Consider the following 20,394-nt stretch of genomic DNA (forward strand, 5'->3'; position numbering starts at 1 on the left):
AAACTATGATGTCAGATATGTCATCCCAGCTCACTGCTAATGTACAGAAAATTCAGCTGCTAAAACAAGCTGTTGCAGATTTAGCTGCTAGGGCAGATGTGGCACAGCCTCCCCCCTCTCATGCAGGGCCACAAAAGCGTGGTTTACCTGCACTACTCTGATACAGGACTTAGACCCCGTTAGTGGGTATCCCGATTCTGCTTCGGGTATTGAACCCCTAATTCTGGCTATTCGGGACGTATTAAAGCCCTCTCTAGAGGACGCTGCGTCACAGCAGTCGTTTTTCTTTACACAAAACAAGTCTAATGTCACTTTCCCTGATTCTGCAGAGTTAGATGACCTTTTCAAGTTGGCCTGGGAAAATCCAGACTAAAAATTCCAAAAGTCGAAAGTTTTTGCGCACTTTCCCATTTGCTCCTGAAGGTGGGAAATTCTGGGATGAACCCCTGGGGGTTGACGTATCCGTCTCTCTACTGTCCAAAAAGGTGGTGCTGCCTGCTTCGGGCTCCTTTACCATGAAGGATACTGGCGACAGAAAGATAGAGACTACTCTCAAATCTATTTACATGGCAGCAGGTGTATCGCAGAGTCCAGTCATAGCATGTTGCTGGATGACCCATGTCATTCATACGTGAGCTACTCAAATTCAGGGGGGCCTCTCCGGGGATGTGCTTCTGGTCACTATGGTGACTCTTCTCAAGCACATTCAGGACACTAGGAGTCCTGTGTGACTCGCTTAAGGAGATGGGGAATATTTATTAATGCTAGGACTTCTACCATGGCAGTATCGGCGCGCAGGGCCTTGTAATTGCATCAGTGTATTGCGGTCGCAGAATCCATATGCAGTGTGGAATCCCTCTTCTTTTCTGAGGAATGACTTTGGGTTTGAATTGGATACCTGGATTTCCAAAGTTACGGCTGGGAAATCCACGTTTCTTCACTCTGGGGCCCCGCTGGTGAGATGCTCCTACCCGGGGCCGTCTGCCAAGTTCTTTAGGTCTCTCAGATTTCGATCTAAGGCCAGAGGTGCCTCCAATGTGACTAGAGGCACCAGAGGCAAGTTCAGAAAGCCTGCAAGCACCAGCTCTCCGGAACAGACCACCAGTTCTGCTTCTGCTAAGGCCTCAGCATGACTGTGCCCGCCCACCCCGAAGGAATCTCAAGGTGGGAGCTCGACTGCGTCACTTCAGTTGTGTCTGGGAGACTTCCTGCCAGGATACCTGGGTCAGAGATCTTGTTTCTCAGGGCTACAAGCTGGAGTTCAACAGTACTCCTCCCCAACGATTTTTCAAATCAGCTTTGGAGGATATGCAAGTTACGTTGCGACAGGCCATCCTAAAGTTGGTCCAGTCCCACGTCTTTGTTCCAGTACCAATACCGCTACGCAGCAAACTGTTTTACTCAAACCTGTTTGTGGTGCCGAAACCGTACGGTTTGGTAAGACCCATTATGAATCTAAAATCCTTGAATCCTTACTTGAAGGTGTTCATGTTCAAAATGGAATCCCTGCGAGCAGTGATTGCGGGCCTGGAAGAACAGTAATTCATGGTCTCCTTGGATATCAAGGATGCTTACCTCCCATATTCCGATTTGGCCGCCTCATCAGGCGTACCTACGGTTTGCACTGCTGGACAATCACTGCCAATTCCAGGCACTGCCCTTCGGCCTGTCCACAGCTCCGAGGGTGTTCACAAAGGTGATGGAGGAGATGATGTTCCAGCTCCGGGTCCAGGGAGTCAACATTTTTCCTTACCTGGACGAACTTCTGGTCAAAGCAAGATCCAGGGAGCTTTTGTTGCTCCATATCGACCGCACTATCCAACTTCTGTCACTCCATGGGTGGATCCTCAACTTACAGAAGTCCCACCTGGAGCCGACTCAGCGGCTTCTGTTCTTGGGGATGTTGATGCATACTGTGGCCCAGAAGGGGTTCCTACCAGAGGGCAAAGCGAAAACACTTCAGTAGTTGCTCCGCATGGTACTCCGACCTGCTCGAGTGTCCATCCATCTTTGCATAAGATTGCTGGGAAGATTGTCGCCTCCTACGAGGCGATCCAATATGGCAGGTTCCATGCCAGAACTTTTCAGCTGGATCTCCTTAGCAAATTGTCCGGTTCACATCTTCAGATGCATCCGATGATACAGCTGTCACCTCAGGCCAGGATTTCCCTCCTGTGGTGGCTGCAGTCCTCCAATCTACTGGAGGGGCGGAGTTTCGGAATTCAGGATTGGATCCTCCTCACGGCAGATGCGATTCTACGAGGATATGGAGCTTTCACCCAAGGGGCGCAGTTCCAGGGCAGGTGATCAGCCCACAAAAGCCTCATTCCGATCAACATTCTGGAACTTTGGGCGATCTACAATGCTCTGCTTAAGGCCTCTCCTCTGCTCAAGGATCACGTGATCCAGGTACAGTCGGACAACGCCACAGCAGTGGCGTATATCAATCGACAAGGAGGGACAAAAAGCAGCCTGCATGCAAGAGGTGTCAGATACTTCTCTAGGCGGAAAGAAATGCAAGAGCAATATCTGCAATCTTTATTCCGGGAGTGGACAACTGGGAAGCGGACTTCCTGAGTCATCAACCGGTGGGGCTGCCCGCATATCGACCTGATTGCTTTTCATCTCAACAAGCAACTTCCCTGGTACTGCTCACGAACCATGGACACTCAGGCGAGGGCAGTTGATGCACTGGCGTCGCCTTGGCCTTACCGGCTGGTCTACCGGTTTCCTCCGATTCCGTTACTTCCCAGGTTGCTCAGGCACATCAGAAATCTGGGAGTCCAGGCAATTCTAATTGCCCCTGAATGGCCTCGGAGGCGTAGTACGCGGATCTTATGGCCATGTCCGTCGAAGACCCTTGGCCTCTACCACTAAGAATAGATCTTCTTCAACAAGGACCGTTCATCTAACCGGACTTACGGTGACATCGTTTGATGGCATGAAGGTTGAGCAGAACATCCTAGCTCACAAGGGCCTTTTATTGCTACCATGGTTCAGGCCAGGAAGCCTGTGATTTCAAAACACTATCACATCTGGAGGCGATATGACTCTTGGTGCGAGGAACGCATGTATCTGCCTGCTGAGTTTCTCTTGGGATGTTTCTTGCGTTTCCTGCAGGCTGGTGTGTATAAGGGCTTACGTCTGGGTTCCATTAAGGTCCAGATTTAGTCCATCTCCATTTTCTTCCAGAAGAAATCGGCAGTGTTGCCAGAAGTTCAGACCTTCTTGCAAGGGGTACTCCACATCCAACCTCCTTTTGTGCCACCTATGGCACCCTGGGATCTGAATGTAGTGTTGGAATTTCTACAGTCCTCTGGTTTGAACCTCTGGTGACCGTAGAAGACAAGTACCTCACGTAGAAGACGGTGATGTTACTGGCCCTGGCTTCTGCTCGACGTGTCTCAGAATTGGGGGCCTTGTCGTGTAAAAGTCCATACTTGGTCTTTTACGGGGACAGAGCGGAGCTCCGGACTAGGCAGCAGTTCCTGCCAAGGGTTGTCTTTGCATTTCATTTGAATCAGCCTATTGTGATTCCGTCCAGTTCTGACGCTTCTGCTCCTCTGGAGGCATTGGATGCTGTGCGAGCCTTGAAGATCTATGTCAAGAGAACGGCTCTGATCAGAAAGACGGATTCTTTGTTCGTGCTCTGATGCGCAGAAAAAAAGTTGTCCTGCTTCAAAGCAGTCCAATGCTCGTTGGATTAGGCTTACTATTCAACAGGTTTATGTGTCGTCAGCCTTACCTGTTCCTAAGTCTCTGAAGGCCCACTCTACAAGATCACTGGGTTCTTCCTGGGTTGCTGCCCGTGGAGTCTTGGCCTTACAACTATGCCAAGCTGCTACCTGTTCGGGGAAGAATACTTTTGTTAAGTTCTACAAGTTTGATACCCTGGCCAAAGAGGATACCCAGTTTGGGCAGGCGGTGCTGCAGCAGTCTCAGCACGTTCCCGCTCGTTGTGGAAGATTTGGGACGTCCCCATCGTACTAGTTCCCAATATCCCTTATGGATGCTTGAGAAAATAGAATTTTAATTACCTACCGGTAAATCCTTTTCTCGTAGTCCATAAGGGATATTGGGTGCCCGCCTCAGTGCGTTGACTTTCTGCAGGTTCTTGTTATGTGGTTACCTGTTCAGCTGTTGCTGTTGTTGTTACCAGGCGTTGCTGGTTGTTATGTTGGTGCTGTGCCTGTATGTAAATCACACCACTCTTTGTTATTATATTCCTTCTCTCATATATGTCCTTTCTCCTTCGGGTATGTTTTTACCTATAACTGCCTGTGGGAGGGGGCATAGAGGGGAGGAGCCAGCACACCAAGTTGAAGAAATTTAAAGTGCACTGGCTCCTTTGGTCCCAGTCTGTACCCCATCGTACTAGTTCCCCAATATCCCTTATGGACTACGAGAAAAGTATTTACCGGTAGGTAATACAAATCCTATTTTTTGATTATTATTATTAGCAATACTTGGTGCCTAGGCTGTGCACCTGCAGTCTTTCTCGTGCGTAATACCTCTCCTCCTTAATAGCCATAGGTTTCACTAATTTGTCCTGCAGTGTAAGAAGGTTTTGAATTCCATAGGACCATTTTCTGCTCCTCAAAGTTAAAAAAATATATAAATGGTTTACAGTCTTGTAGAGTTAAGTGTTAAGCTCCCAAGCCTTAAGACAGGAAGTAGTCTTTTTGGGTAGGTTATCAGGGATGCATCATAGGATCCTGAAGTCCACATGTTTTTTTTATAGAGAGAGGCAACTAAGGCATTGCACCTTAGTGAACAATGCAGTATTACTGAGGCTTCCGGCAGAGCTATTCCTCAGTCTGGTCAGCAGTCTGGTTCTTCAACCAGTGTCAAGTCGGAGGGCGGTTGCTCCAGTCCATAAGACCGTTGGATGGGAGTCATCTTCGGCACCTGGGTGCTGGGCATCATTTCCAGAGGTTGCATCCTCGTTCTCTCTTAAGTGTGTTATCTGGCTAGAGTACAAAGCGTGGAACCTACAGAACGTGGTCATGACAGTACTGTCAGTGCCTCGTCATCGATTTTGTTGTATGTATATGAAGTTGTAGGGCACGATGGTCTCCACCTTCAAGAGCATTCAGTATACCAGATTCTACTTGTGGGATTTCCAGGACAGGGTTCTCGGCATCATTCTCGTTTCGGTTTCTTGTTCTGTCTGACAGCAATTTCTCCATGGTGGCTGGTTTGCGATAATGTCCTTGAGGGACGATCCTTGGTCACTCAGATTGGGCCATTGTGACTACGGATGCAAGTCTCCTAGGTTGAGATGTAGTGACATATCTGTAAATTGTCAGGGAGCCACAGAGAGCGCTGCATCGATGGTACACTCGGCAGTGTTCATACCTGGAGTCCTCAGTAGAACCATGTTACTCCTGGGGGGAGTGTTATCTTAATACAGAGGTTTTCTAATACTAAGTTCAGAAGTGGGGCCTTCTGCAGGTGGGTCTCATAGCCTCTAGACCAGGCATGTCCAAACTGCGGTCCTCCAGCTGTTGAGAAACTACACACCCCAGCATGCCCTGACACAGCTTTAGCATTCTCTGACAGCAAAATTGTCAGGGCATGCTGGGATATGTAGTTTCACAACAGCTGGAGGGCCGCAGTTTGGACATGCCTGCTCTAGACACAACTTCAAGGTCCCACAGTTTTGTACAAGATCCAGCATCCTGTTGGCTTTCACAGTGGATGCAATGACTGTTCTGTGGGATTTTCATCTAGTTCACAGGTTCTCAAACTCTGTCCTCAGGACCCCACACGGTGCATGTTTTGCGGGTCTCCTCACAGAATCACAAGTGAGATAATTAACTCCACCTGTGGACCTTTAAAAATGTCAGTGAGTAATTAATACACCTGTGCACCCGCTGGGTTACCTGCAAAACATGCACTGTGTGGGGTCCTGAGGACCGAGTTTAAGAACCACTGATCTAGTGTATCTGTTTCCACTGACCCCAAGTGCATCAAGGGTCAGCGAGGGACGATAATTCTAGTGGCTCTACACTGGCTGCGCAGGTCGTGGTATGCTAACATTGCTAAAATGTCTAAGTATCGGTGGCATGTCTGTTTCTGCACGAGAACTTCCTCTGTTAGCTTTAACAGCCTGGCTTTTGAGACCAAGCTTTTTAAAGCTAAAGGTTTTTCTCTCTCTAGTCCGTATTATGCTTATGGCACGGAAACCGGTTTCGTCACGCAATTACTACTGGAAAATCTATCTCGTGTGGAGTAAACCAGAGAAGGGGGGGTTAGGTGGCCAGTTTATAAAGTTTTGTTCTGTGAAGGTTTAGATTTCAGCCCTGTCCATTTATTTCCAGTGATGTTTGGCCCTTCTTTCAGAGGTTCAAACACTTTACATGGCGTGTTGCGTATTAAACTCCCGTTTCGTCTGCCGGTAGCATTGTGGGATCTTAATCTGTTCCTATCCGCCCTCAAACAGACTCCATTTAAGCCTTTAAATTCAGCGGATCTTCAGTTCGTTGGTCTTGCTTATTGCCGTTGCGTCAGCTTGGCGTATTTCCGAGTTGGGGGCTTTGTCTTGCAAGCCTCCTATTCCTGTATTCCATAACGATAGAGCAGTGCTCGAATAGTTCCTACATTCCAGCTGAAAGTTGTTTTGACTTTCCACTTAAACCAGGAGATTCTTTCCAGGGTTTCCTCCTTCATGAACAGGGATGATCTGGCGCTGTTAGACATAGTCCAAGCTCTGCGGATTTACTTGGACAACTTCTTCTGTCCTCCACACAGATTCTCTGCTTTTTCTGTGCAATGCATATAAACACAATTGGCTGGCTACAAAGCAACCATTGCACATTGGATCTGCTCCATTATCAATCAAGCTTATTTTAGTGTGGCAGAACCAATGTCGACACTGGGTTTCGGCAGAACAAGTCTGTTGTGCAGCTACCTTTTCCTCTGTCCACATGTTTGCTCGTTTTTTCCGTAGTCATGTTTGTGACTGGCAACGCCCACTTTGGTCAGGAAGCCTGAGCGTACCATCCCCTGGGACTGGCTGTTGAACGTCCCATGGTCCAGTATCCTCTAGCCTTGCTGAAGGAGAGAATTTTTGGTCCCATACCGTTGAATGCTTTTCTCTGAAGCAGGCTCGGTGACACTTCCATCACGGTCAGTCATGCTGTACTATTACAGTTTCACTGGGTTACTGCTACTCCTTACTGAACTCTTTCAAGATAGACTGGCTTTATTGGATTGCAAGGGGGAGGAGCTTACATTTGAAAGCAATCATTTAGTTTAAGTGCCAATTCCAGCCCCAACCTGCAATCCCATGGTCCAGTGTCCTCCAGCCTGCTTCAGACAAATGTACTCAATGGCTAGTCCTCTTCTTTTTTATTTTTTTTATTTATGTAAGCCTAAATATGATGCAAGACTTGTTCGTAAATCCATTCTTTGGGTATTTGTGTGTGATCAGATTCTCTTTTGTAATAGTGAGCAAAAGCAAATGTTCTCTTGTATTATGCTTTGATGTAAAATTAGTATGACTTTTTCCTGCTTCTAATTCTTTTTTATTGATATGTCTTTATTAAAAAAATGTATTTCATCCTTAGGTGATTACGGAAGTGCGATTGAAACTTTGGTAACGGCGATTTCGTTAATTAAACAATCCAAAGTATCGGCTGATGATCGTTGTAAAGTACTCATAAGTTCTCTACAGGATTGTCTTCATGGAATTGAATCAAAGTCTTATGGTTCAGGGTCTAGGTAATGCCTTCTGTATCTTTATTAGTAATGTGTTAGTTACAAGTATAAGAAAGCATTGGACATTACATACCTTGTAAATCTCCCTCACTGGCCATTAAGGGATGGTTTTCTTCTCTCCTAGTGTCTATCTTCCTAAGAGCTTAAACATGGCTGAATGCAAAAGACTGCATAACTTCATCTAGTAATACTTTTGATTTCAGTCTTGAGGAAGAGATCAATTAATGACCAATAACAAGCCTAAATCTCCTTAATCTGAAGACCTGTGAATTTACAGACATTAGCAATATGGGCCTGTTAGTGGAGAACTGCCTTTTTATTTTTTATTTTTTTTTGTCTTTGTTTGGCAAAGGCTATTTTGTGTTAGAAATTGTCCGTTTTGAATAGGAATTAATTGAGTGATTTCCTTTAGAAGACGTGAGCGTTCAAGAGAAAGGGACCACAGTAGGTCACGAGAAAAAAGCAGGCGACACAAATCTCGCAGCAGAGATCGCCATGAGGACTATTACCGAGAAAGAAGCCGTGAACGTGAGAGGCACCGTGATCGGGATCGTGACCGAGAAAGAGACCGAGAGAGAGAATATCGTCATCGCTAAACAGGTATGTATATTAAGGCTGGGATCCAAGGCATTCGTGGAGCAGATCAACATTACAGAATGTGAGCAAATCAGTGTCTATAAATCCATTTAAATCTACTTCTTCTTTTTGTGTTTGAAAAGTTAAAAATCCAAAGAGACATTGGTGAGTACCAACTGGTTGTTATACTTGTTTATTTATGTCTTAGTGTATTGGGCACATTTGTAGAAAATTTATTTTGGAACTTAATAAAATGTAATTTGATAAAACAAAAAACAAAAAAAATCGGAATTTTATGTTTTTTTTTTTTTTTTTTTTAAAGGCTTGCTTTCATCTTTTTATTTTTATTTTGTTTATTTATAATATAAATCACACAACATGCTCTTTTAATTGTCTTCTGCTTCCACGTTACTTATTCTAAATAGCATTTCTCTAACGTCCTAGTGGATGCTGGGGACTCCGTCAGGACCATGGGGAATAGCGGGCTCCGCAGGAGACAGGGCACATCTAAAAAAGCTTTTAGGTCACATGGTGCGTACTGGCTCCTCCCCCTATGACCCTCCTCCAAGCCTCAGTTAGGTTTTTGTGCCCGTCCGAGAGGGTGCAATCTAGGTGGCTCTCTTAAAGAGCTGTTTAGAAAAGTTTTTTTTTTAGGTTTCAATCTCAGTGATTCCTGCTGGCAACAGGATCACTGCATCGAGGGACTTAGGGGAGAGATTTCCAACTCACCTGCGTGCAGGATGGATTGGAGTCTTAGGCTACTGGACACTTGGCTCCAGAGGGAGTCGGAACACAGGTCAGCCTGGGGTTCGTCCCGGAGCCGCGCCGCCGATCCCCCTTACAGACGCTGAAGAGACGGCAGAACGGAGGTCCGGAAAACAGGCGGCAGAAGACTCCACAGTCTTCATGAAGGTAGCGCACAGCACTGCAGCTGTGCGCCATTGTTGTCACACGGCTCACTGACTCAGTCAAGGAGGGTGCAGGGCGCTGCTGGGGGCGCCCTGGGCAGCAATATAATTACCTTTAGTGGCAAAAGAAATACATCACATATACCCATTAAGGCTATATGTATGTATTTTGACCCAGGCCAGTTTCTTAAAAACCGGGAGAAAAATCCCGCCGAAAAAGGGGCGGAGCTTATTCTCCTCAGCACTCAGCGCCATTTTCCTGCTCAGCTCCGCTGGTGAGGAAGGCTCCCAGGACTCTCCCCTGCACTGCACTACAGAAACAGGGTAACAAAGAGAAGGGGGGCATAAATTGGCGTTATTTATATATTAAGAGCGCATATATAGTAAACAACACCTTCTAGGGTTGTTTATATACATTTATAGCGCTTTTGGTGTGTGCTGGCAAACTCTCCCTCTGTCTCCCCAAAGGGCTAAGGGGTCCTGTCTTCGATTAGAGCATTCCCTGTGTGGCTGCTGTGTGTCGGTACGGGTGTGTCGACATGTATGAGGACGATGTTGGTGTGGAGGCAGAGCAATTGCCGATGATGGTAATGTCACCCCCTAGGGAGTCGACACCGGAATGGATGGCTTTGTTTATGGAATTACGTGATAATGTCAGCACACTACAGAAGTCAGTTGACGAAATGAGACGCCCGGCAAACCAGTTAGTACCGGTTCAGACGTCTCAGACACCGTCAGGGGCTGTAAAACGTCCTTTACCTCAGTCAGTCGACACGGGTACCGACACAGATGAATCTAGTGTCGACGGTGAAGAAACAAACGTATTTTCCAATAGGGCCACACGTTATATGATCACGGCAATGAAGGAGGCGTTACAGATCTCTGATACTGCTGGTACCTCAAAAAGGGGTATTATGTGGGGGGTGAAAAAACTACCTGTATTTTTCCCAGAATCAGAGGAATTGAATGATGTGTGTGATGAAGCGTGGGTTACCCCCGATAGAAAATTGCTAATTTCAAAGAAGTTGTTGGCATTATACCCTTTCCCACCAGAGGTTAGGGCGCGCTGGGAAACACCCCCTAAGGTGGATAAGGCGCTCACACGTTTATCAAAGCAAGTGGCGTTGCCGTCTCCTGATACGGCCGCCCTCAAGGATCCAGCAGATAGGAGGCTGGAAACTACACTGAAGAGTATATACACACATACTGGTGTTATACTGCGACCGGCAATAGCCTCAGCCTGGATGTGCAGTGCTGGGGTAGTGTGGTTGGATTCTCTGACTGAAAATATTGAGACCCTGGATAGGGACAGTATTTTATTGACTCTAGAGCAATTAAAGGATGCTTTTCTTTATATGCGAAATGCTCAGAGGGATGTTTGTACTCTAGCATCAAGAGTAAGCGCGATGTCCATATCTGCCAGAAGAAGTTTATGGACGCGACAGTGGTCAGGTGATGCGGATTCCAAGAGGCATATGGAAGTATTGCCATATAAAGGAGAGGAATTGTTTGGGGTCGGTCTTTCGGACCTGGTGACCACGGCAACTGCCGGCAAGTCCACCTTTTTACCTCAGACCCCTTCACAACAGAAAAGGACACCGTCTTTTCAGCCGCAGTCCTTTCGCTCCTATAAAAAGCGACCAAAAGGACAGTCTTATCTGCCGAGAGGCAGAGGAAAGGGTAAGAAAGGGCAGCACGCAGCCCCTGCCCAGGAACAGAAGCCCGCCCCGGCTTCTACAAAGCCATCAGCATGACGCTGGGGCTTTACAAGCGGACCCAGGAACGGTGGGGGGTCGACTCAAGATTTTCAGCAATCAATGGGCTCACTCACAAGTGGACCCGTGGGTCCTGCAGATAATATCTCAGGGTTACATGCTGGAGTTCGAAAGGTTTCCCCCTCGCCGGTTCCTAAAGTCTGCTTTACCAACGTCTCCCTCAGAAAGGACGTCGGTTTTGGAAGCCATTCACAAGCTGTATTCTCAGCAGGTGATAGTCAAGGTACCCCTCCTACAACAGGGAAAGGGGTATTATTCCACACTATTTGTGGTACCGAAGCCGGACGGTTCGGTAAGACCTATTCTAAACCTGAAATCCTTGAACCTGTACATACAGAAATTCAAGTTCAAGATGGAGTCACTCAGAGCAGTGATAGCGAATCTGGAAGAAGGGGACTTCATGGTGTCCCTGGACATAAAAGATGCTTATCTGCATGTCCCAATTTACCCCTCACACCAAGGGTATCTCAGGTTCGTGATACAAGACTGTCATTATCAGTTTCAAACGCTGCCGTTTGGTTTGTCCACGGCCCCTCGGGTCTTTACCAAGGTAATGACCGAAATGATGGTTCTTCTACGAAGAAAAGGCGTATTAATTATCCCTTACTTGGACGATCTCCTGATAAGGGCAAAGTCCAGAGAACAGCTGGAAGTCGGTGTAGCACTAACCCAGGTAGTGCTTCAGCAACACGGGTGGATTCTGAATCTTCCAAAATCTCAATTGTCCCCGACAACTCGTCTGCTGTTCCTAGGAATGATTCTGGACACGGTTCAGAAAAAGGTGTTTCTCCCGGAGGAGAAAGCAAGGGAGTTATCCGAACTTGTCAGGAACCTCCTAAAACCAGGAACTGTGTCAGTACATCAATGCACAAGAGTCCTGGGAAAGATGGTGGCTTCGTACGAAGCGATTCCATTCGGCAGATTCCATGCACGGACATTTCAGTGGGATCTGCTGGACAAATGGTCCGGATCGCATCTGCACATGCATCAGCGGATAACACTGTCACCGAGAACAAGGTTGTCTCTCCTGTGGTGGTTGCAGACTGCCCATCTGTTAGTGGGCCGCAGATTCGGCATACAGGACTGGGTCCTGGTGACTACGGATGCCAGCCTACGAGGTTGGGGAGCAGTCACAAAGGGAAGAAACTTCCAGGGCTTGTGGTCAAACCTGGAGACGTCTCTTCACATAAATATACTGGAGCTAAGAGCGATCTACAATGCTCTAAGTCTGGCAAAACCGCTGCTTCAGGGTCAGCCGGTGTTGATCCAGTCCGACAACATCACGGCAGTCGCCCACGTAAACCGACAAGGCGGCACGAGAAGCAGGAGTGCAATGGCAGAAGCTGCAAGGATTCTGCGCTGGGCGGAGAATCATGTCATAGCACTGTCAGCAGTGTTCATCCCGGGAGTGGACAACTGGGAAGCAGATTTCCTCAGCAGACACGACCTTCACCCGGGAGAGTGGGGACTTCATCCAGAAGTTTTCCACATGATTGTGAACCGTTGGGAAAAACCAAAGGTGGACATGATGGCGTCTCGCCTCAACAAAAAATTGGACAGGTATTGCGCCAGGTCAAGAGACCCTCAGGCAATAGCTGTGGACGCTCTGGTAACACCGTGGGTGTACCAGTCAGTGTATGTGTTCCCTCCTCTGCCTCTCATACCAAAGGTACTGAGAATTATACGGAAAAGAGGAGTAAGAACGATACTGGTGGCTCCGGACTGGCCAAGAAGAACTTGGTATCCGGAACTTCAAGAGATGCTCACGGAGGATCCGTGGCCTCTACCTCTAAGAAGGGATCTGCTTCAGCAGGGACCTTGTATGTTCCAAGACTTACCGCGTCTGCGTTTGACGGCATGGCGGTTGAACGCCGGATTCTAAAAGAAAAGGGCATTCCAGAGGAAGTTATTCCTACCTTGATTAAGGCTAGAAAGGAAGTGACTGTACAACATTATCACCGCATTTGGCGAAAATATGTTGCGTGGTGTGAGGCCAAGAAGGCTCCAACGGAAGAATTTCAATTGGGTCGATTCTTACATTTCCTGCAAGCAGGATTGTCTATGGGCCTAAAATTGGGGTCCATTAAAGTTCAAATTTCGGCCTTATCAATTTTCTTCCAGAAGGAATTGGCGTCAGTGCCTGAAGTACAAACTTTTGTCAAAGGTGTACTACATATACAACCCCCAATAGTGCCTCCAGTGGCACCGTGGGATTTGAACGTGGTTCTAAATTTTCTCAAATCTCATTGGTTTGAGCCGTTAAAATCGGTAGAATTAAAATACCTTACATGGAAGGTAACCATGCTGTTGGCCCTGGCTTCTGCCAGGAGAGTTTCAGAGTTGGCAGCTTTGTCATACAAGAGCCCATATCTGATATTCCATTCGGACAGGGCAGAATTGAGGACACGTCCTCAATTTCTCCCTAAGGTGGTTTCGGCATTTCACTTAAACCAGCCTATTGTGGTGCCTGCGGCTACTAGCGACTTGGAGGACTCCAAGTTACTGGACGTTGTCAGAGCATTAAAAATATATATTTCAAGGACAGCTGGAGTCAGAAAAACTGACTCGTTGTTTACATTGTATGCACCCAACAAGATGGGTGCTCCTGCGTCTAAACAGACGATTGCACGTTGGATCTGTAGCACAATCCAACTTGCACATTCTGTGGCAGGCGTGCCACAGCCTAAATCTGTAAAGGCCCACTCCACAAGGAAGGTGGGCTCATCTTGGGCGGCTGCCCGAGGGGTCTCGGCATTACAACTTTGCCGAGCAGCTACGTGGTCAGGGGAGAACACGTTTGTAAAATTTTACAAATTTGATACTCTGGCTACAGAGGACCTGGAGTTTTCTCATTCGGTGCTGCAGAGTCATCCGCACTCTCCCGCCCGTTTGGGAGCTTTGGTATAATCCCCATGGTCCTGACGGAGTCCCCAGCATCCACTAGGACGTTAGAGAAAATAAGAATTTACTTACCGATAATTCTATTTCTCATAGTCCGTAGTGGATGCTGGGCGCCCATCCCAAGTGCGGATTGTCTGCAATGCTTGTACATAGTTATTGTTACAAAATCGGGTTATTACTGTTGTTGTGAGCCATCTTTTCAGAGGCTACTTCGTTTTGTTATCATACTGTTAACTGGGTTCAGATCACAAGTTGTACGGTGTGATTGGTGTGGCTGGTATGAGTCTTACCCGGGATTCAAGATCCTTCCTTATTGTGTACGCTCGTCCGGGCACAGTACCTAACTGAGGCTTGGAGGAGGGTCATAGGGGGAGGAGCCAGTACGCACCATGTGACCTAAAAGCTTTTTTAGATGTGCCCTGTCTCCTGCGGAGCCCGCTATTCCCCATGGTCCTGACGGAGTCCCCAGCATCCACTACGGACTATGAGAAATAGAATTATCGGTAAGTAAATTCTTATTTTCTTCCTCATCCTATCTTGGGCATTCTGTTATCTTGTAGCTGTGGTGAGAGTGCAGAAGTTGGACACTTAATAGTTAACATCAGGGGTGGTAGTCATGTGACCGCTGGTCGGCTGACCGACAGTCACATGACCTCCTCCGTGAGCCCGACTGCTCACTATCCCGATGGTCGGCATGCCGACCAACAGGGACTATTTCCACTCGTGGGTGTCCACGACACCCATAGAGTGGGAATAGAACCCGTGGCGACCGCAGGTCGCCACCGAGCCCGCAAGGGGCTTGCTACACTCGCCCCTCCCCGCCGGGATCCCGGCGTCGGTATGCTGCCGGGATCCCGGCGTCTGTAAGGTGACCGGCGGTCAGGAGACCGCCGGTCACCCGTACTACACCCTACATCAGAATACCTGAAGCTCCTCCCCCTTGAACCCCACCTTAAATCAATTTAAATGCTCATGGAGGTTGGCAGAATTTTTATGGGGCTGCCTGGAAACTCTGTTTTTCTTTTTTCTCCCATCCCCAATTTCTTATCACTATTATTAGATGATGCAGCAGGCAGTTATGCATTACTTCCATGCATGAGCACACATTGGTTGGTATTCAAATGATATATCAGGCCCAATCTCCTTTCTAAAGTGATCCCCGTTATCGCGCATATCGGGCCCATAGTAATCAAATTTAGCTGCATAAAGGGTTGGGCATCTCACTACCCCAGGAGGGTAGCGAGGTGAAAAGATGAAACCACACCCGTCAGGATGGGCGTGGTAGGGGGTGAAAAGAATTTAACCCCCTCTCCATTGTGTTTTAGGAGGTGGTGGTGTCAGTTTGACGTCTTCTCATTGATTCGAGTCTAGATGTCTGGGTTCTCACTGCAGAAGGTATTTTATGCCATTAAGAACTCTGTAGCCAGGACTGAAAAATGTCTCTCTCCTACATGGTCCCCCTTGCTGTGAGCCGCAGGTTGTAGCTATTCAGATGACAGGTGTATGACCTGTAAAGTGGAGGATTGTGGTATACACGTTTGGACATGATGTAGAGAGAGAGCAGCTAAAACAAGATCCCTGCACTGCTGAGCTGACCAGTGTTGCTGCATGTCCTAGAGAAGGAAACAAATTCTTTGGCTCTTTTTTTTACGGCTGAAGCAGGACAAGACTGACTTCCTTTGGAAATGGTGATCCTGGTCACTACAGGTTCCTTGGCTACTCGCCAGGATGCTCGAGACATCTCTTGTTATTGGCATATGCATTGTCTTCTCTGAAGTGACTGCTGGAGGTTTCCAATTTGAAGAGACTGTGTAAGTGTCATCGGATATCTCAGGACCACCTAGGTGGAAATTCAGATTCCGGAAACTCCTTACATGTTCAGCTTTTTGGGTGACTCACACCAGAAAAATATGGATAGATTTGAGGACGTATTCTTTAGAGCAGTTCTTAACTTAACCCTCAAGTTATCCTGCAGGTCCTATTTTGAGGATTTCTGTCTGTGGAAATAAGTGGGATAATTACTGACCCAACAAAATAGATCACTCACCTGGGCATGATTACAGAAATAAAATAAGAAAAAATAAATATTGTTTGTGGTAGTTGAAGAGTTGGAAACCCCAGCTTTAGAGGTAGGACATCGACAAAATTGTTATGGAAGTCCGTCAGTCTCTGGACATGTGTGCTCTTGATGATTCACCGGTTTTTGAGGCCGCTTTATTCAAAAGAAATGAGAAGTTTTATTTCTCTTCCCTCATCTTGTCAGTAATCTGAGCTTCTTGTGGAGGCATAGATTAAGCTGGGTAAAACTTTTTATTCTCTGTAAGTTTCCCATGGCATATGACTAGATGGGGGAACAAGGTGCTTACTCCATTGATCACATGACTCTCCAAGTCTTCCACTATCTCAATTGAGATAGCTGGCAGACTAAAACTCAGCTTTTTGACAGTAGATGAGAACCACTTGAGTCATCTAATCTACCCTAAACACATTTACATGCACACGCTTACACATTAGGGTTTGTCAGGAGTCTTTTAACCTACCAGTATATTTTTGGATTGTGGGAGAAAACGGGAGTACCTGGACGAAACCTGCACAAGCACTGGGAGAATATACAAACTCCGCACAGTTAAGGCACTCATGGGAATCAAAACCATGAGTTCAGTGCTGTGAAGTATTCATACTTACCAGTACATTGTCCATACTGCCAGTGGCTGCTGGTAAATCACTCAGACCTATGCTAGTGTTAGCTATGGTTAACAAGATCATGACAAAGTGGACAAAACCCTTTCTGCAGTGGTTGCTTCTGGTCCAAGCTACTCCTGTTGGCATCGCATATCAAAGAAGAAAGAGAATATGTTTGTGCTATGGCTTTAGGAACTGCTTTAGGAATAGTTGCAAGGTGAGCACTCTGGCATCTTGTGACACTGATGTTGGGTCCATTAAGTCTTTAGAAGCTTTTCCATTTGAAGAAACAGTTTTGTTTGGACGTAAGCTTGTCAAAATAATTTGTTGGTCTTTGCAAAAAGTTACCAATGTTGCATTAATTTCTTGCCATCTTTCATTCAAAAAGCTTTCTCCAGCAGTCAGCCCTTTACTGCTTGTGGCAAGCCACAGAGCGGAAAACAGGCCTGGACTTCCAAGTTCCCATGCATATGCTCCCTGACCACCACGTGCCTGATTTTCTTTTGTCCCACAGGCAGCCCAAGGTAGGTTGGGAGTACCTTTTCTGTTAGAGGACAGACAGACAGCCCCCTTTTCAGACCTGTGGATTGTTAGCATTATAGAGAGGAGTTATGTCCTAGACCTGAAGATTCTCCCGCCAAAAAATGTTTCCCCCTCCTACAGCCTTCCAAAGTAAAAGGTGAAATGGCTGGTACTTAGGAAGGCTGTTCTTTCTTCATTAAGGGATCAGCCCTATCTCAGCGGATCATTGGGCAACCCGCCTTGACCTCTGTCCACATTTACCAGATTTTACTATCTATTATGTTTTTGTGTTGAAAATTGTTGGCGTTGAGTGGGAAAGTTTTACATTCAGCTCTGAATGTTACTCCCCTATGAGCAGCTTCGGAATGTCCCCAAGGTAGCAGTGTCCCATATAGAATATGGATTTTACACCTATCCTTTGAGGCTTTGCAATATATGAACTTGAGTGTGCCTCAGACAGTGATTAAGTGCCCGACTCCTGTGTCTTCACCATAGCTTCCCCTGGTAGATGAAGAAATGGATTTACACAGGTGTGAAAAATACTTTTACACTGACAGACCTCTTAGTCTCCTTTTATTTTCTAGCTATAGTTACGCATCTGTACCATTCCCTTGCCCGGAAGCCTATATTGCTTCTGAGATGTTCCTGTAGCAAGAAAACAAGTAGTAGAATAAACTTATCCTGGATTTTGATATATATTTATTTGAGGGTAGAGGGACTGACTCTGACACCAAATTCTTCATTTGCAATTGGACATAGTCAAGGCATTACAGACGAAGTAGCTGCACCTGTGTGCCTTGATTTGCAGAGACCAAATTTGAGTTAATGAATAAGAGGATTTAAAATAAGCTAAAGCATAGGAATGTGCATTTTCAGGGCATTACTTGTACTCCTTTAGAAGTCTTCAGTTTTGCAGAAGCTCAGGAGAGCAAACTGTGTCTTGTCCTAGTATTGTGACCCATTTTGTTTCACTTCGTGGAAAAGTGCGTTTCCAGATTTTGTCAATAATGTAATCAAACAATTGCACACAGTTGGCAACTGTAATAAACACTGTTTAGTTGCAAACTGTAATTTAAAGTACGATGAATAATGTAAAAAAAAATTGCAGCATCACTTTTCCCCAAATCAACCAACCCTGGTGCTAGACTGCATGGATTCATTTCTACAACAGGGAAACTCATTTATTTATTTTTACTGCGAAAACCCATCTCAGGCTGGTCAGGGGTATGGGTTAAAAGTGTGTCCACCATCTTACAGGAGCTACCAGCTTGTTGGTGGAATAGGTTAAATTGATGTCCTTTACATTGCACTTTAACACCAAAACACATCCAGATGTGCTCCAAATACTTGTGATATAAAAAACTTCACTGGCATAATAGGGACACCTCTTATGTGGATAAGCCATTAATAAGGCTAAATCAATCAGTATTTATGGGAACCCACCCATGAATTATTGAAAGTGTTTTGCACAATGCAGTACAAGCTCTCCGCCTCTCCTCACTTTGGGGAGCACTTGTTTATGTTTAGGAGAGATGTACTGTGGTACAAAACCAAGGTGTTTTTATAGTGCAAATTGAATACATACACTGTAAATGACCTGAAAGTATGCCATGTGGTAATGGTTAATGTTTATAGAGGTGAAGAAAGCAGAAGGCTATGCTACTGGGCTACTAAATCTACTCACCATTGGATTTAGTGCTAGCGAGGTTATGCTTATTCAGTTCTGCTCCTCATTACTGTGTAAACAGTTGCCTATTAGCAGAGACAGTTGTTTTTTCTTATTTTGTCTTAAACATCAGACAATAATGAGTAAGAATTCTGCTGTCTTTATTTCCTTGTATAAGTTTGTTACAGAGTAATGCTGAATGGTATTTAGTCACTAATTCTATATTTGGGTGGGGGTTTTGTATAGTGTTTTTAAAATGAAGTTTATACTTCTAGACGTACGGGTGCTGGCAAACCTTTTTGTATCAAAATATGCTGAGCAGTATACAGTTGCTCAGGTATTACTATAACCAGGCTTACAGAAAATGCAGACCGTAAGAGAAATGAGCATTGCTGAAACAAACCAGTCAGTGACACCCATGTTAGAGCTGTGACCTGCAGCAACTTCCTCCTTCAATACCTAACTTTAGCGTTGGCCCCTCCCTCCCTTTTGTTTTAAGATGGTCCTACATTAATTTTCTTCCATGGGCGAGCCTGGAAGCGTAGGTGCGGTAGTCTCTCATTACTTCCTTCTATAAGATTGGGGAAACGTGTTTCTTAGTGATCTATTTGCGTACATACTGTAGGCACATGTAAAATGGGATCATAGTTTGAATTGAAAATTTAGAGTGGGTGAATTGTAACTTAGAAGTAATGTTTTAATGGAGTTAGTGCTTAGCACAGAATGAATCTGAAAGGAGAGAGAAAAAGTGTCACAAATTCGCACATTTCCCAAATAAAAAAATAAAAAAAATGCTTTGAAGTGTAAATACTTGTCAGATAACAATTGAGCATGATGTGATAATATAGAATGGATGTTAAATGTAGTTATGTGGTACACATTGCACATGTACACATTTTGGATGTGTCATTTACAGTGGTTGCTTTCTCACAAAGATAAATTACATATGTAAGATGTTTATAGCCTTTTTAGCTTCTTGTGCCCAGGAGCGTGCTCCATGATGTAGTCCAATGTGCGTCTAGCCAGTATATGGTGGAGGTATGATCCACCCTATGCTGTCCCTATCTTTCCTCCTTATCCACGGTCAGCGCCGGCTGAATGCTGCTGGAGAGCGATGTCTCTGTTGGCTGGGCAGTCACTCACAATTATGTCCCCGGCAGTCTGCCTATTTGAACATGAAAACATTCTTGATCAAGTACCTGTGCGGTATGAAACTCGTCGAAAGCAGGATCAGATAGTGGAGATTAACACCATCGCCGTAGCAGTGACGTCACCACCTGACATTGTGGAATACTTGACTGCCAGGCGTACTGCTCCCTAGCAACAGCCTGATTGCTACCTCTCCACGGACTGCATCTGACTGCTGCGGAATCACTCAGTCACCACATGGCAGACTGCCCAGCTGACAGACATTGCTCCCCCGCAGCATTCAGCAGGCGCTGACCATAGATGAGGTAAGGTAGGAACACCATAGGCTGGATCATACCTCCACTATATAGTGGCTGGACGCATCAGGGACTGTATCACTGAGCAAACTCGAGGGCACAAGAAGCTCCACAATCTTACCCCTAAAGGGGCTATAAATATCTAACTTGTATGTTTATTTTGGGTTGGGTAGGTGTTACCGGTGGCTGGGATCCCG

At 46.0% G+C, this 20,394-nt stretch overlaps 1 protein-coding gene across 8 annotated transcripts in view; it reads left to right on the forward strand.

Annotated features, from left to right (window-relative positions):
- Positions 1 to 20,394, forward strand: part of CPSF6 (cleavage and polyadenylation specific factor 6) — a 91,049-nt gene that overhangs the window by 44,934 nt on the left and 25,721 nt on the right. For 4 of the 8 annotated variants that reach the window (XM_063927499.1, XM_063927502.1, XM_063927503.1 and 1 more), the window contains exons 8-9: positions 7,572 to 7,725; positions 8,135 to 8,322. In XM_063927499.1, coding sequence (XP_063783569.1) covers positions 7,572 to 7,725; positions 8,135 to 8,318 — 338 coding nt within the window. In that variant the 3' untranslated portion in view covers positions 8,319 to 8,322. Of the gene's footprint in view, positions 1 to 7,571; positions 7,726 to 8,134; positions 8,323 to 8,441; positions 8,536 to 20,394 lie in introns of those variants that run through there. The other 4 variants (XM_063927501.1, XM_063927504.1, XM_063927506.1 and 1 more) reach the window with 2 other exon arrangements.

The sequence above is a fragment of the Pseudophryne corroboree genome, chromosome 6, assembly GCF_028390025.1.
Source record: "Pseudophryne corroboree isolate aPseCor3 chromosome 6, aPseCor3.hap2, whole genome shotgun sequence".
In the NCBI taxonomy this organism is placed as follows: Eukaryota; Metazoa; Chordata; class Amphibia; order Anura; family Myobatrachidae; genus Pseudophryne; species Pseudophryne corroboree.